The 16,222-nt window shown below is 51.4% G+C and overlaps 1 protein-coding gene across 2 annotated transcripts in view; it reads right to left on the reverse strand.

Annotated features, from left to right (window-relative positions):
* Positions 1-13,697, reverse strand: part of ABCG1 (ATP binding cassette subfamily G member 1) — a 64,425-nt gene extending 50,728 nt beyond the window's left edge. For both annotated transcript variants that reach the window (XM_053565106.1, XM_053565107.1), the window contains exons 1-2: positions 13,552-13,697; positions 6,888-7,131 (exon numbers count right to left, since the gene is read on the reverse strand). In XM_053565106.1, the coding sequence (XP_053421081.1) occupies positions 6,888-7,131; positions 13,552-13,593 (286 nt within the window). In that variant the 5' untranslated portion in view covers positions 13,594-13,697. The remainder of the gene's footprint in view (positions 1-6,887; positions 7,132-13,551) is intronic.
* Positions 13,698-16,222: the final 2,525 nt, after the last annotated feature.

A 16,222-nucleotide genomic window follows, 5' to 3' on the forward strand; every position in this document is an offset into this window, starting at 1 on the left:
GACTTGAGGTGTAAGTTGGAGTCCCCTGCTCCTTACTTGCCCATGCTCCTGGGCACAGCCCTCTTCCTCCTCTAAGCCTGCTAGATAAGATAGCCACACTCATATGCCTCCCAACTCGGGCTCTGTAAGGACTTAATGAGGCAATGTGCTAAATAAAGCAAACAGTATTTGCTCAGTAAACATAGGCTGTTTTTAATTAAAAAACACTTCTCCCCCCCTCCAAAAAAGGGAGGGGAAAAATAACAGCTGAGAAATCCCATAAAATTCCTGCCAAAAGGTTTACTTTCAAGATAGGCAGTTGGGGTGTCCGGGTGAGGGACTTTTTTGGTTGGACTGCACCAAGTTGCTTATTGGTAATAAAAGAAACTGAAAGAACATGATTCATGCTCTGCTCTGCCAGTGAGCTCTGGCCTTAGCAGCCTACAGAGAGCAAGAATCTTCCGGCAGGTGTGCCTGCGCTGCCCTTCTCCTCACAGGTGTCTACCTCCCCAAGCAGGATGATGACCTCATTTCCTTCAAAGGCCACATGCTTCTTACTTCCTCCTTTCGAAGCAGCCATGGGTTTAGATGCTTTTGGTTATTGTTGTTTACTTAATTAGGCTTTCCCCCCTCAATTTGTGAGTACATTCCAAGATCAAGAGTACTTGTCCTGCAGAGTTCCAAAAAGAACTTGGTCAACAAATGAACATTACTCAAATCCAGATTTCAGCTCCACAGAAACATTTTCTAAGAATGGAGGTTGTGCAAACATGGCCTGGCTGCCAGGGAGGTGTCAGTTCCTGGTTGCGAGTTCCTCTGCTCATACAGAGGCTGACCGTCCCTTGTAGGGGTAGGGCAAGAGGGCTCGCTCTGTGTGGTGGGAGGTAAGACTAGGGTGGCTCCAGGGCCCCTTTTGGCTCCAAGATTTGGACTGTAAGTATAGGTCTCAGTTGGACATGTCACATCCCTGGAATCACCCTGGAATGTCTTACTTTTTACACTGCATACCATTTACCCCACAGAGCACAAGGTGACTAACACACAGCTGACTAAGTGGGAATTGAAACTACTGGCTGCTGTTAGACTAGCTCCCTGCAGGACCTCCAGCAAGCAGCCTTGACTCCAAAAACTCCCCTTGATACCTTTTCTCACAGCATGAGCGGACATGCTCACCATTAGATACATCTTGTTTGGGGGTGAGCTTTCCTATGAGGTTTCCTTCCTAAGCATGAGTTTGGTAATGAAACCACCTCCATTATCAACTCCTGTTCTGTACAGTTCAGTCTTTCAAAAATATTTAATCTGACCCACATGGGTACCTTTGTTCTTTAAATAATCTGATCTGTTGATTGTAGAACCAAACTCAAAAAGAGCAGGTGTATGGTTACTAAACATATTTTCCCCTGCCAATTTATGAACAAAAGAAATGGTCTCATGTTCAACAAAATGTCACCTTCAATTATTTTTGGGATTGGGAGGGTTAGGTTCTGGTTGTAGGAAGGACTTTAATTTGAGAACGTGATGTTTTCAAGGTTCAAAACTATTTGAGGTGTTACAGGAACACAGGAGGGCAACCACCATGAAGATGAAAATGATTGTGGTGGCAAGAATGTCCTCAGGAAGTTAAACTGTGACACCAACTCCTATGGAGCAGAGCACAGCCCTGCAAAGCCAGACTGAAGAAGCCAGGTGGCTCAGGAACAGAAGCAGTCTTGGAGAAGGTGACAAAATATTAGTATGTCCAAATAAAGAGCCTGCCAGTCAGAGGGTGGTGGGGGGAAGAGAGACCCCCAGGTCAGTGCTGGCAGAACCACCTCAGCCACGTCTAAGGAAGCTGTCGAGCCTGAGGCCACCACTCTTAACAATCACACATCTTGAATTCCAGGTCCCAGCTAGGGATGCTTTGGCTTTGCCTGCATTGTGCTCAGGGGAGAGATGTGCAGGCCAGAGGAGGGGAAATGTCTGCACCTCTCGGTTGTTAGTGAAGGTTCTTCTGGTAAAGTGGCAAACCTTTTTGGTTTTGCCCATAGTCACTCTACAGTCATCTTACTTGAGTCTGCTGTGAGAGGCTTCTCTCTCTTCAAAGACTTTTGGGGTCCATAAGGCAGAGGATCAGAACTGTTCCAGGAGGTCTCATCCCCAAGGGAAAGCTGTGCACCTGCCCTTGAAAGCCACCAAGTACTAGGAACTTAACAGCTGGCCCCAGTGGGGAAGGGAGGGACTCTTCAGTGCTCTGAGTTCACCAAGGCAGCTTAGGGCCACTCAGGTCCTCTTTGTAAATGCCCTAGTCTTAAGCAGAGAATCCTGGCAAGCAGACCAGCCCACCTCACTGTACTGAAGGACTGGCTACAACCTCAAAGGCAAAGAAAAAGTATTAAAAGCAATATCCTTTGGCCTCCAAAGAAAGTCCACCTTAGCATGTTGGTTCCTAAGGAGCACAACAGCCATCCACTCATGCTAGGGGACTGCAAATCTCCTGTCACTCTGAAAAGCTCAGCTGTCTTAGGACCTTGTTCTGCCTTTAACTAGGCCACCTCTCATCCCAGTTCTAGTGGGCTGGATCAAGTCACCAGCACTTGGTCAGAATCCAGTCTTCTCTTGCTGGAATTCCTAAAAGGATTTATTAACGGCATTGCCAACCTGTCGTTACAAGCCTCGAGGAGCAGCTATGGAAATTAAGAGAAAGCAAAGTTTAATTTGAGAAGAGTGTTTAAAAGCATTTTCATAGCTTAGAAGCAAACCAATCCAGATAATCTGACTTGGAGCTGCCCAGAATGTTTAACTCCTCCTTGGGTTTTGGCAAGGATGAGGCTGGAGGGTGGGCTGCAGAGCGGGAGATGAAGCTCCATCAGCGTTAGCATGCTGAGGCTGTGGACAGCTGAAGAACAGTAAAGAAAAAGCTCCGAAGCCCCAGATATGATTACATTCATTCTCAACCTAAACTACATTGCAAGGTGATCTTGGGAGGTATATTTAATTTCTAAGAATCATCTCACCACCCCTCCTCTTTCTGGTAGGAGACAGAAGAGTTAGTCTTTCCAGGGGAACCCGGAATCCCTTTCTGCAGCAGTACATGTAACTGACATCTAAGCAGGCCAATTAAAAGGAAAATAAGTCGCATAAACAGTCAAAGCAAGATTTAGCCCTGGCATGGTGGCCCAGTGCTGCAGCCCTCGGGGCTAAACACTCTCTAGGTTCCTTGCCGGCCTAAGATCCCACAGACGGGTGCCAAGTCCCACCTTCCCTACTGCTATGGCCTGGGGTATGACTCTGAACCTCATGTCACAGTTTTTCACAAGGGGAATGGGGAGAATCCCTCCTAAACTGGACTGAAGAGCAGCTCCCCCTCGGTCACCTACTCATGGACACCAGCCAGTGTCCTGGGGGAGGGTCAACATATCAGGTGTCCTGAGTATTCTGTCAACTGTGGTCAATCATATCCTACTAAAAATGGGCTCTGAAAACAATTGACAGCTAAAACCTCATCACCATCATCTTCACCTAAGAATTTTATTATGTGAACGTTCTTCGTAATAAGGGTCCTAAATGTCACTGACCCACTGTCTGCAGGAGGCAAAAAGTGCTTCAAAAGAGTCAGGCTAAGGGGTTAGGAAGAAGAACTGAACCAGATTGTTCTAATACGTCCCCCGACAGTTTGTGTGACGGCACCAAAGTCGACACTGCTCCAGACGCTGGTCCCATCAACGTGAGCTGTGTGCGTGAATTCCTCGAGGGAGAGTAATTACTGCTTCAGACACCGGAGAAATTCTCCTCCTTGGAGTGTACGTTTCTCTCCTGAGAATAGATCCTTTCACAATTATGTTCTCTACTAGGAATCTATTATATGATGTAGTTTTTCCTCCAAAGACATCATTAATCATATGGTGAAAATGTAACTACAATTGAAAATACAAGATGTTTTGTTAAGTGACATCACTCAATACTTGGAAATCATCAAGTTTAAAAAATGTACAGAATCAGTGCCTGGCATCTCCTTCTTCAGAATACCACAGTTCATTCACTCATCACCTTTCTCCTCAGGATTGTGAGGTGCTGTTTCCCCCATCTTCTTAAAATAATTATGTAGGGACTCATAATGCTATTCTGCTCACGGTGGCCACCCTCACTGCAGCATTCTGAGTGGAGTTTGGGTTGCAGCACCATGTTCTGGGAGAAACTGTGAGAATATGGCTTTGCTGGAATCTACTGGAGTGGTCTGGTGCCTTTGTAATGGAGAGGAATGTGGGCTGGGAGGCAGAGCAGCTGGGTCCCAGCTTTGGCTCTGAACTTGAGCAAACCTCATCTGTGCCTGGGCTCCTGTCTCCTTCACCAAGCTACGGAACAGCTGGCCAGATGCTCTCAAAACTCCCTCGCCTCTTACTTACGGTTGGAGGTACCTCCCTCTAAGCAACACCCTAACACCCAACCGCAGAGTGATCATTACAGTTAGCTCAAGTTGATCAAGTTGAATTTTAAAAATGTGGAAACAACTTGATAAAGACAGAAAAACTATTGTGGTAAAAGCAATAAGAGAAGTCACACCTGCCCCAAAGGTCACCCTCAGAGTCATGCAGAGATGACGCCAAGTAGAAAATCGCCCCTGGAGGGAGATAGAAGTGCAGAGGCTTGTCTGCCCTCCCAGGCTCAGTCTTATTGCCACTGGGGCCTGGGAGGACCCCCAACAATCAGAGGGACAAAGACAGGGAGGGAAGAGCCCACGGGGGACCAGCTGGAGCAGAGGTAAAGAAGGTGTTGAGCACCCGTGGGATCGAGAGGAACGCACTGTGTCCCAGGAAGTGTTTTCCACCCCAGATTCTGAATCGCAGCACCAGGACCAAGGACAGGATGGGGCACAGGGGCAGGAAGAGCTGGGGGAGGGGAGACAGACGCGAGGGCTGCCACTGCAGAAGACAGCTGGGGAGGAAGCCTGACTGCAAAACTGCCCTCGGCACCAGGTGAGAAACCAGCAAGTGGGCCACCAGACCCACCTTGTCTGCCAACTTGTCCCTGCTCATCTCTGACTCATGGGCAGGTCCCTGGAGGCCCATTTCTGACTCCTCCTCCTCCCCCATTGGGGCCCACAAGGTTACTTCAGGGCAAACGCCTTTCTAGCAGCCACCACCAGGGCTGAGCTGGACAGTTCCAGCTCCCCACTTGGTCAGAGGCCATCAGCTGTTGGCTAACTCTGATAATGAATGAGACCATTCAACACTCAAAGAATAAAGGGTTGACGAGCCACATACCTGGTGACTGCGCACCTGTGTGTGCCAGGCTTTATCTCAACACCTTTCAAACCAAGATTTTAAATGTTTGCATTTCTGCATGGCACCACATCTTCACTTCACACCCTGGCTTTTTCAACCATCGTGACAGCGTTCCCAAGGCTGTGCGTAACAGATGGCTAGAAACCACTCCGTTTGCTCACAGTTTTGCCATAGTTTGTCTACATAGATCATGCGGCCAAAACAGAAGTAGGCTCACTAAGAGGCTTCCTTCTTGAGAAGGAAAAATATATAACCCTATATTGAAATTCCAACAGGCTGCAAGAATTGGGCCCAAAGCTGAGCCTGCCACAGAATAGCTTTCTGAACAAAACAGGCCACATACCCTTCAAATCCAAGTATCACATCACAGTGCTGGGTAGTTGGCCACTGAGAAGGTCCTGGACCTGTTCGTGGTTGTACTAGCACAGACAGAAAATCATCCAGCAACTGACTGGACTCATGGGTCCCGGAGACCAGTCTATCAAGGTTCTAAACTGTGATTACAGCAAAGTCCAGACTGCCTACACCAAGGCTCTCAAAGGCTTAGCTTCAAGAGGGTAGAAAAACAAAATAAAGATAATAGGGAAAATAAATACAAATAACGATTGAAAGAATGAGTTTTGGTTGGTCTTCTTCAAGAAGGCAGAAAGTGAGAATCTAGATTTAAGATGCAGTTCCTCCACATTTATAATATTCCAGCAGTACCTGAGGACTTTCATTGTTCCAGAGTCCTCACAGATTTTTCAGTTGCTTTCATGATTTAGTAGAAACTCAGGAGCATCATTTCTTGGTGTCCTTACATATGTCCCCTCCCCACCTGCTCTCCCACGTGCCTGAAAGACGGACCCACCCATGCTCGGAGGATAAGAGCAAGGAGAACCACGAGAAGACACAGCTCAGGCTGGAGAAGGACAAGCCACCCAGCGAGGCACTCGCTCTACACACTTGGAAAATCCAGGGCTAGGAACAGTTGCTGAGAAACTCAAATGCTCAGCCATCGATTCTCTGTAACACACAAGAAGCCAGCAGCAAACTCCTGCACCCCGTGACTTTCCAGAGACCTCCTAAGTTCCACTCTGTTTTTCTTCCATTTGTATTTCTATGGCTCATTTTACAACAGTTTCTTTTTCTTTCTAGGCAACCCACACCACCCACAAGACAGTCCTTTCAAGGTCCCTGCAAGAAAATGATGAGTCTCCAGAGAGGTCAGTCAAGGTCACTGGCTGCTTTTTAACTCTTCAAACTTCAGAGGTAGTACCTGTCTCTAATTTTTTGCTGGACGATTGAGAGATGGTTCCACCTTGAGAGACTCACATACACATATCCACAAAAACAGATGCTCTGAACATGTACTGGACACAGGTACACTCTGACACTGGGCAGTCTTAGCGAAATTCTCTGAAATAATATCACAGAATTTTAGAGCCACTATGAACTTAGAGATCACCCAGTCCAACCTCTTAATTGTATAGGTGAGAAGAATTAGACACAAATCAATTCAATAAGCTAGCAGGGCAGTGGCAGCGCTGGGAAGAGCAGCTCCGTCTGCCACTTCCAGGCTCAGGTGCACCTGAACCACTTGCAGTGTCCTTCACAGCCCCCTCCCCCCGCCAGCCTTATGGACAAAGCAGCCTGCATCCCTACCTTTCTTCCTCCACCAGGGTCCTTCTGGAACGGAATAGGAAAGGTCCTTGAATTCAATGTTCACAGCTGCCCTCCGGGGCAAGGAGGAAAATCGCTGGGCCTCCGTGAGGCTGTTGTCCACTTTTTTCAGGTGCCCGTTCAGCAGGTCCGTCTCAGCAGAGTCCATGTTGCTGGACACCACCTCATCCACTGACACACACACTGACTTGGGCTCCGTCATTGCTGCAGAGTAATTGCTGGCATTCTAGAAAAACGGGGAAAGAGCAACAAAGCACGTTATACACCACATCAAGAAAAGGAGTGGTGTGTGCCATTAGAGCCGCTGATGATTAGTAGTGACACTTCTCCAAATGCAGGAGTCCTGAAAAGTGCTTACCTAGAGGAATGTGTCATCTTGAACCATCACTTTTTCTCCCATTAAAAATGCTTAAAATAAAATGTTACGCTGATCTACAAGTCTCACTTTGGAATCAAGAGATCTAATCACCAAACTATAGTAAATGAATCACTTGCCTCAAAGAAGAAAACATGGGCCACCATAAAAAAATTATCTATTACAGTCCACTCATAAAGACAACAATAAAAACATGGGAGGCACCTGAGAAATATATAACTGAAAAAGTTCTCTTCACCACCAGCTATTTTAATACCTTCCTTGCGCAATCTCATAAAAATTTCTCCAGAGCAGTAACATCCCTTGAGCTGCTGAGTTTTGTGGGGGTTGGCCTTCGTATTTTGCTTTTAAAATTTCCCAATTTTATAACTCTGCAGTCTTCCTGTATCTTCATAATAGCACTGACAAGTTGGGGAGGTTAATATCTTTCCTCTATTACACAGACAAGAAAACTGAGACACTGCTGTGAGTCCCCCAATCAAGTGAGTAGAAGTGATCCAGAATTTGAGTCATCGAAACCCCCAGGCAGGTGCCCATTTCAGCTCATCCTGAGAGCACCTGATACTCTGTAGCTAGCGCTGGCTTTTAAAGCTTCCAGTGGGAGTCAAGTGCACCGTAACAGATGTGCCAAGAACCAAAAGTATTTATGCAAAGAAAGGAATATCCTTCTCTAATGGCTTGGCAACCCCATGCAAATCAATAAGCTTCAGGAACCTCCAAAACAAGAGGGACCCCAGGGGGCCAAATACGTTGTACTTTTTCTAGCTGTGTCCGAGTCAAGAGAAATGTCCCACAGTGCCATTCTGTGATGGGCCACCGTACTGCTGACAGCAGCCTGCCTGGTCGGTGAGCCCAGAGCTAGCCATCTCTGAGACTTGGGGAGACGCAGTGTGTTGTTCCCCCTGCCATAGGACTGGGGAGACGCAGTGTGTTGTTCCTTGTTCCAAAGAGGAATCTCATCGTACTACACACCATTCTTTCTCCACAGGTTTGTCACCTATTTTTTTAGTGTAACTTGCTATTCATGATTTTTATTTCTTAAACAAAACCAGAGATTGGATTGTCCATAAAAAACCCTACAAATCCCAGCAACTCAAGTGGTCACCCCACCCCACCCCCAGTAGAATGTGGCTTGGGGGGCAGTTCTGGGTGGTGGAAGAGCTGGGTCCAGCAGAGTGTTTATAGGGACAAGAGTCTGTCCCTAAGCTTGAAGATTTCCAATAGTTAAAGCACAAATATGGGGCTGAGAGAGTTGGGTACAAGGATTCCAGGTGGTGGTTTGGCAGACGGTGAAGCTTTGCTATTCAGAAAAAGGTGTGCAGACACACACTCACACCACACTGAGCACACACCACGTTATACACACACATGCCACCCACACCACACACAGACCACACACCACACACTCCCATACATCCTGAACGCTACACAGACAGACACACCACACAGGCACACAACCCCTTCCAGGCGCCTCCCGCTTCTGAAAACCTTAACCAAATGAAAACTCAGCTCGAGGACCATAATATTGTGTGGATAAAAATAAAGGTGCAGAGTAAAGCTCTGACAAAATTAAGCTTGGTTTGCTGCTGGCACTAGGCGTGTGACAAGTTTCCAGTGCCAACTTGGGTGGCTGGTACAGTCCTAAGCAGAGGCAGGGAAGATCTGTGTTTGTCTGATGAAGGGACTTACAGCCCAGAGTGAGGACGAGCCCTGAGACCCTCAAGGGGCTAGTCTTTCTCTGCAGCTGGTGGAGGCCAAGGGCAGGCCGATCGGGAGACAGAGGGTCCCACTACCCTCTAGGGGCCCTAACATGGGGACAAGAGCAGACCCCAGAGGCCCTGGGGGTCCCACACTGCTGCTTTGACTCTGAAGGAGACCTGGAAAGCTCCAAATCTTGGCTGGACGTGGGGAGTTGTCAAAGGGGCAGAGAAACAAGACAAGGAGCTCTAGGCTTGATCCCCAGAGTCCATTGTCACCCCACCTGGTAGAAAGGCAGAGCGTTTGAGGTGCAAACAAACCCACAACCCACTAGTAGACTTGAGCTCTGACCTGGGACCACAGTGGCTGTGAGTTCAGTTGAGGGCAAGGGATGGGTGTGATCCAGCAACTCCCCTCCTGTGTGGGCCCCTCCACCTCCACCCCAAAGATGCTAGCGGTCACAGGCCACCTATCCCCTCTCCCCATCATGTACCACAGGTGTCAGCCTCAGGGTGGACAGCCACCACCACCCTCCCTCCACCAATGGTGGCACATGCAGGTGTCAGACCTATGTCTGAATTTGCCCACTAGACCCTGGTCCTATCTACTCACCCAGCCACTCCCTCATTCATTCTCTGGACACACTGAGCACCAGTGGAGCCCCAGGATCAGCAGTCAACTGGACAGATGTGGCCTCTGGCCCAGCAAGCTCAAGTGCAAGATCTGGCCCAGGCAAGAAAGCAGGGAATTATGGGGTGAGGCTGGAGTGGCGCAAAGACTCTGGAGGAGCACCCAGGGCAATGCAGACCCTGGGCTTGGGGCACTCAGGGAAGAGTTTCCACGCAAATGAAATCTCAGCTGAGTCCAGCGAGGTGAGATGAAGGGGTGCTGGCTGCAAGCCTGTGCAAGGTCTCCACAGCAAGAGAGAGTGGAGCATCAGGAACCTGTAAGAAACTCAGGGCTGGAGGATGGATTGGGGGGCAGCGGACAGGGGACTGTGGAGAGAGACCAGAAGGACAAACAGGTCCCCATGGTGAGGTGCTTGCAAACTCTGTTAAGGGTTTTGCACTTTGTCTAGAGGTCCCTGGGGCACCATGGACAGAGTGACAGGACCAGAAGAGCAGAGCTGTAGAGCCACCTCCTGCAGCACTGGGAGCCGGGTCAGGGAGGAAGGCAAGGGGACAGGCCAGGGGGACAAAGCTGGGGGACTAAACCTATTCAGGAATGACATAGAGGGAAGCCAGAGTCAAGCTCTTGCAATTTGCCATATTAAACCGTAGTGCCTCCTATGCTAGGTGACTGATTAGAAACAACAGTGACTATTGACTCAGAGATTATAACGGGCCTCTTACACCCCAGCCTGCACGGATTATGCCTATTATCTCCAAACCTCTAAGGTGGGAGGGGGGCTGCCATCTCCATTTGAGAGGAGGGATTGAATGCTTGACTTGCCCAAGACCCCCCTGTTATGGAGTGGGGTCCAGTTTCAGGGGGGGCTTCTGAGTCTGAGCTGCATTCTCCTACCAGAATCCTTAACAACCCTTGAACATGGCTTAGCTTTTGAAAGGCAAATTGTAGGTCCCACTGGGTCATCCCAGACCTTGTCCATTATAGGAAAACCAAAGCAAACTGAGAAAACCACCCCCATATAAACCACAGCAACCCACAGTCACCCACCTCTCCTTCACAGGGTCCCAGGGCCTCACTCAGTTACGCAAATCATGGAAACCATTGGCCAGCGAGGCAATGGTCTGTCACTTGGAAATAGACCAGCTCTCTGGAAACACACCCTCCGATGAGAGCTGCCAGCAATGTAGGTTACAGCTCACTCTTCCTTAGCCTCCTGAGCTCATTAAAAATAAAACAAACACATCTTCCCCTCCATCTCCCTCTTTCACTGTTCAGTTTCTCTCTCCTACTGAAGCTCTGCCTTTGACCTCCTCACATGCACAAGTTGTGCTGCATAATAAATTGTAAATAATAGTGAGTCCATTCATGGATGCTGAATGCTGAGGGGACCCTATTTGGATTGTTCCTGGCTGCCGTTCATGAGAATATTTTCTGGGTGCTGAGCAGAGGGGCTGTGATTTCAGTTTGAATGCTGGGCATATACAGATGCCTGTTTACCTGGGGAGGGCCTCTCACAGGCAGTAAGTGACCCCCTAGGCCATTGTGAGATTCATCCACTCAATTCCACTAGGGAGGCAGAGTCAGAGGTAGAAATTCTCCCAGCATTATGGGGAAGGGAGGGAGAGGGACGTGCCCTAGCCGGCCCCAGACCTTTGGCATGCAGGTCTGTTTTGGGCTCCTTGCTGCCAGCCTTGGAACCCACCTAGGTACCCTGAGCATGTAAGACGAGAGAAGTGTCTGACCAAGAATCTTCCAGGCAACTTCCCATAAACCAAAACATCACACCTTTAACTAACCTACAGGACAGAGTGACAAAACACTCCAGATACCACCCTCTCCCCAGAAATGCTTCTGTCCCTCCCAAGCCTGTGAGCTGGGGAGAAAGGGTCCAGCCTGCTCCCCTGGTGCTGGGCTGACGCTCCAGGCGCCTTCCTCCACTCATGGCTCACAAAGTCCACACCAGGCTGGCTCCTGAGCAAGGAGGGCATGGAAAGCAAAGTTCAGGATCCTGGGTATCTCTCAAGAGCTCTCTGCCTTAGACAGAATTTGTTTTTATTTTTAATTGGTTTTTCTTTTAAGCCTACAACCGCCAGAATTCCCAGGTGGTCTTCCATTCAAGTACTAACCAGGGCCAACCCTGCTTGGCCTCTGAGATCAGACAAGATTAGTACTTTCAGGGCGGGATAGCCATAGATGGACAGAAATTTTTAAATTTAAAAAAATTAGCAGGTTTTCAGGGAGAAATTATTTTTAAACAAAACAATGTTCCCCTAAAAAATCATGAACTGAGCCATTAGCATCTCCGCGTGAGAACAGTACATATACTTGAGCTGGGGGCCGTATCAGACCGTAACATAACATTAAAACAATCTCTGTATAAAACACTAAACCTTACAACATTCTTATTATTTTCCCACATGTCCAAGCCATCTTTGCAGCTCTAAATGGGCTTTGAGAGTTACCCGGCATCTAAAAAGTCCGAAACTTTCTGTACCTTCAACTAACATCAGTAATCTCCTTAATTTTTCACTGTCCATTTAGGAGTTCCAAGTAGATGAACAAGAGCAAAGGAAGAATTCCCAAGTGTTGCCCACACCCCGGACCAGGTGGAAGGAGGCTGCTGCCTCCTGTGAGTTAGACGCCCAGCAGGTGGGGGCGGCCTGCGGCCCCCAGCCCAGCGCTGCCCTCCCCTCCTCTACCACCCTCCTTGCCGTGTCTCGGCCCCATTCTATCGCTTTACACAAAATTGTTATGTAATGAGCTGGCGAAGCGCGGTATGTGCTACAGTAACCTGTTTGGAATCATAGGATGCGGTTGTCAGAACAGAGCATGCGCAGAAGCCCGGCTACTTTTTTTTTTCTTGAGCTCACGGCAAGAGGTAACTGTCGGTCAAATCCTGCCGAGCCCTGCTGACTTCAAACAGGATGCTAAAAATGAATTAAGGGAGGAGCGAGGGTGAAACCCGGTGCGTGCTCGGCACCGTGGGCTCGCAGCCTCCTCCGGGAAGTACCTAGCAGCATAGTAGCTGCGCGGGCAGAGGACGCGAGGATGCAGGGGCTGGGACACCCAGACTTTCTGCTTGTACTCCAGACACCGCGCTGCAACGCCGGTGCCTTCCAGGGGATGGTGCGATAAGCAGAAGTGGGCCCGGGGTGAGGGAGGTGGGTGGGTGGCCGGGCCGTTAGTTCGGTTGTTTTTTCCTAATGTGAGACAAACAGCAAAGGCAGAGTCTTGACCACCCCTGGGGATAGCAACTGAGTCTAGCGATGAGTTTGCCAGCACTAGGGCATGGTCATCCCCCTCTGGAGCTGATTCCCTCGGGAGAAGCGAGATGCGCTTCTCTGTCTCCACCCGGGTCTCGCCAGCGCGCAGAGGGGCGGCCGCGGGTACCCAGGCTCGCCCTGCGGCCTCCTGGGCGCTTCACCGCCCCCTCCCCGGTAGGTCCCGCGTGGGCTGCTCCAGGGAGTGCAGGCTTAGGCTCTAGATCTCTGGGGGCAGTTGCCGTTTTGTTCTGGAAGACAGTGCCCATTGCTCCAGGGATAGTGGGATACGTCCCCGCTCCCCAAACCCCAGGCCCAACGCGCCTTCCCTCTCTTCCTTCAGGCCCAGGCTGCAGCCCCTCCCCAGCGCGCTCCGGGTACCCAGGGCCCTGGACCCCTCGCCCGTAGGAGGACGAGGTCAAGGCCATCTGTCCACTTGTGGGGCTGCCTCCCGCCCCACAGCTGGGCGTCCCCAGCCCGTGTAAAGAGCATCCCAAGGCTCCAGGTAGCCGGGGCGGGGCGCGACCGGAGTCAGTACCTCTCCGGGGGTGCCCTCTGGGTCAGGGCCCAGAGGACGCGCTCCCAGGCAGAGGATGTCAGGGCAATCGTGGGGGTCTTTGTGTGTTTCCTGCTCTACTTGAAAATTAAAACAAGCCGGCGGGCGAAGGGTGCACTCACTCACCATGGCGGTGCCGACCGAGAAAGCGGCCATCAGACAGGCCATGCCCCGGGGGCGGCGGGGACCGGGCTGCGGGCTGCGGGCTGCGGGCTGCGGGCTGCGGACTGCGGGGCGGAGGCTGCGGGGCCCAGGCTGCGCTCCCTGCTCGCTCGGGCTGGGCTGGACTCAGGCTCGGGCTCCGGCTGCGGCTCCGGCTCCAGCTCGGCTCCGACCCCGCCCCGCGCGCGCGATTGGCCGGCGGTGAGGGGGCGGGGCGGCCGGCAGGTGCGCGTGCTCTTGTTATGCTCCCGCGCCGGACTGCTGTCCCAGCTTCCCGAACCGCGGGTTTCGGGGGCGCCAGGGCCGAGAACGACCACCGGTCGCCCCGCCACCTGAGCCTGGCAGGCGCTGTGGGCCCGCCCTAGCCCGGAACCCCACGTCTCGAATTCCGGGGTGGGGCTGGTCCAGAGCGGGGCTAGCCTGCGGGGTGTCCTGCAGACGCCGGGGTTCCCTGGTTCCACTCAGAAATCTGCTGTCTCCAAGCCTGGGGGCGCTGCAGCGAGGATGTAAACAGAGGGGGCGTCCAGGGAGGGCGGGTGAGAGGTAGGGGGATTCTTTTTTCTTCATTGTTGGGCACCTGCCTGCCAGGTAAGAGCTTGAGGTTCCAACGAAGAGAGCCGGTTCCAAAGCCCCCAGCCCCAGCACCGACGCGGTGACCCCTCACACTGGGGCGGCACCTGTGCGCACGGGTGCAACATGCTTGTTGAGTGTGGGTAACCATAGCTGCTGCCGGGTGAAGATGCCCGGCTTCGGTCCTTCCCCGCCCCCAAGCTAAAAAGGAAAAGGCTTATTTTTTGTCAGGTCGGGAACTCCTCCGACTCTGTGTAACTGCAGGAGGAAGGGCAGGCAGGCCACTCTCTCGTTTGGCCCCAGGCCAGGGTATCAAATGGTCCTTCACCTGCCAAAGCCCTTATTATATGGAAGTGGGACCGTTTCCTGGTAGCCATGGTGACAAGGCATTCTTTAGTCCCATCCAGGCCCTGACACCAAAACCCAGGAAGGTGTTTCTTCCCGCCCAGCACAGCGGGTCAGCCCTCCCCCCGCCCCCCACCGCCTCAGATGAGCAAAGCCCGAGTCTTTCTTCTCACAGCTTTTTCTGCCTAGCAGGTGCACTTCACATGCCCAGGTCATTTCACCTTAACCCAGCTGTCTGCCTCAAGTCAGAGGAAGGACAGTAGGTGTGATCATGAGCTCACAGGGGAAGAAGGCCCTGCTGAAGAGTTTTACCTCAAGAGTCAAAAGGTTGCCTCTATTTTATGCTTGGCTGAGGTGAAGGAACTTGATTGGCTCTAGTTCCTGGTGCCATGACCCAGTGCCAGGCCTAGGACGCCATGATGTGCCTTAAACATACTGAACCAGGAGGCTGACAAAGCCTGAGGGTTCTGAAGAGAGGATTCAAATCCACAAACCTCCTGGGGAGAGTTTAGGCCAAAGGGCAGAGAAAAATGTGCCCAACCCTGCCCAGACAGGACCTCCAGCTGGAGAGGAGACCCAGGGCACAGCTGAGCGGATTCCCATGTGGCCAGGGCAAATGGCACGTCATCTGGGCACCTGCATCGATGGACGTCTATTTTCTATCTGATCATCCTTCTCACTGCCAGGAATGTGTCTAGAACTTCCTTCCAGGCATCTCTCCCTGGGCCCCGTGCTCCGCCCTGTGGTTGTGTGGGGTTGGCCATCCTTCAGCTCATGGCAGGCCCCCAGGCTTCAGCCAGTCCATGCTCCCCCGCCCAGCCTGGCCATGATGGTTGGGCTGGGTTGCAGGGAAGGACCAGGACACAGTGTGTGGAGCCTGTGGCAGGAGCCGGAGAGGGAGGACATTCCTCTGAGTCCTTGTTGGGGTGCCTGAGCTGCTCTGTCTTCTGTTACAGGCCTCTTTCACTTGTTCATCTGTACATTGGGATCATAACCTCCTCCAGGTCAGAGAGCACAGGACATAGAGCACAGGTCAGGGCACAGAGCACATGCCCAGGGGTCATCCTCACCATTTTACCCCTTGAGTACCAAATCAGGGAAGGAGCAAATGCTACAGTCGCATGGATCTGTGCCATCTGTGTCAGGACTCTCGGTGGTAAGTGACAGAAATCCACCTCCCACTGGCATAAGCTATGGGGAATGCACAGGTCTGCTGGGCCACAGACTGTGCTATGATGGGGAATGCACAGGTCTGCTGGACTACGGACTGTGCTATGATGGGGAATGCATAGGTCTGCCAGGCCACAGAATGTGTTATGATGAGGAATGCACAGGTCTGCCAGGCCACATACTGTGCTATGATGGGGAATGCACAGGTCTGCCAGGCCACATACTGTGCTATGATGGGGAATGCACAGGTCTGCCGGGCCACGGACTGTGCTATGTCCTCCACCCCTGGCCTCTTGCTCTCTTCAAGACCCTGCCCCGCATGCCTGTGGTCTCCTGCTCAGGTTTGGGGCGGTCTCCAGATGGCCCTCCCAGTAGCATCCTATCCACCACAGCCAGCCACCGTGCCCAGAGGGCACCAAGCCCTGGAGTGTCAGCATAGCTCCTGTGGAACAAAGCAGGAAAATTACCCCAGTGAAAATGCACAGAAAGACTGGGCGTTGATGCTTTGCCAAGGCCGTCTCGGGTGCTCTGAGCAGAAGCGTGAGGCACA

The sequence above is a fragment of the Nycticebus coucang genome, chromosome 16 (assembly GCF_027406575.1).
Source record: "Nycticebus coucang isolate mNycCou1 chromosome 16, mNycCou1.pri, whole genome shotgun sequence".
Classification (NCBI taxonomy): Eukaryota; Metazoa; Chordata; class Mammalia; order Primates; family Lorisidae; genus Nycticebus; species Nycticebus coucang.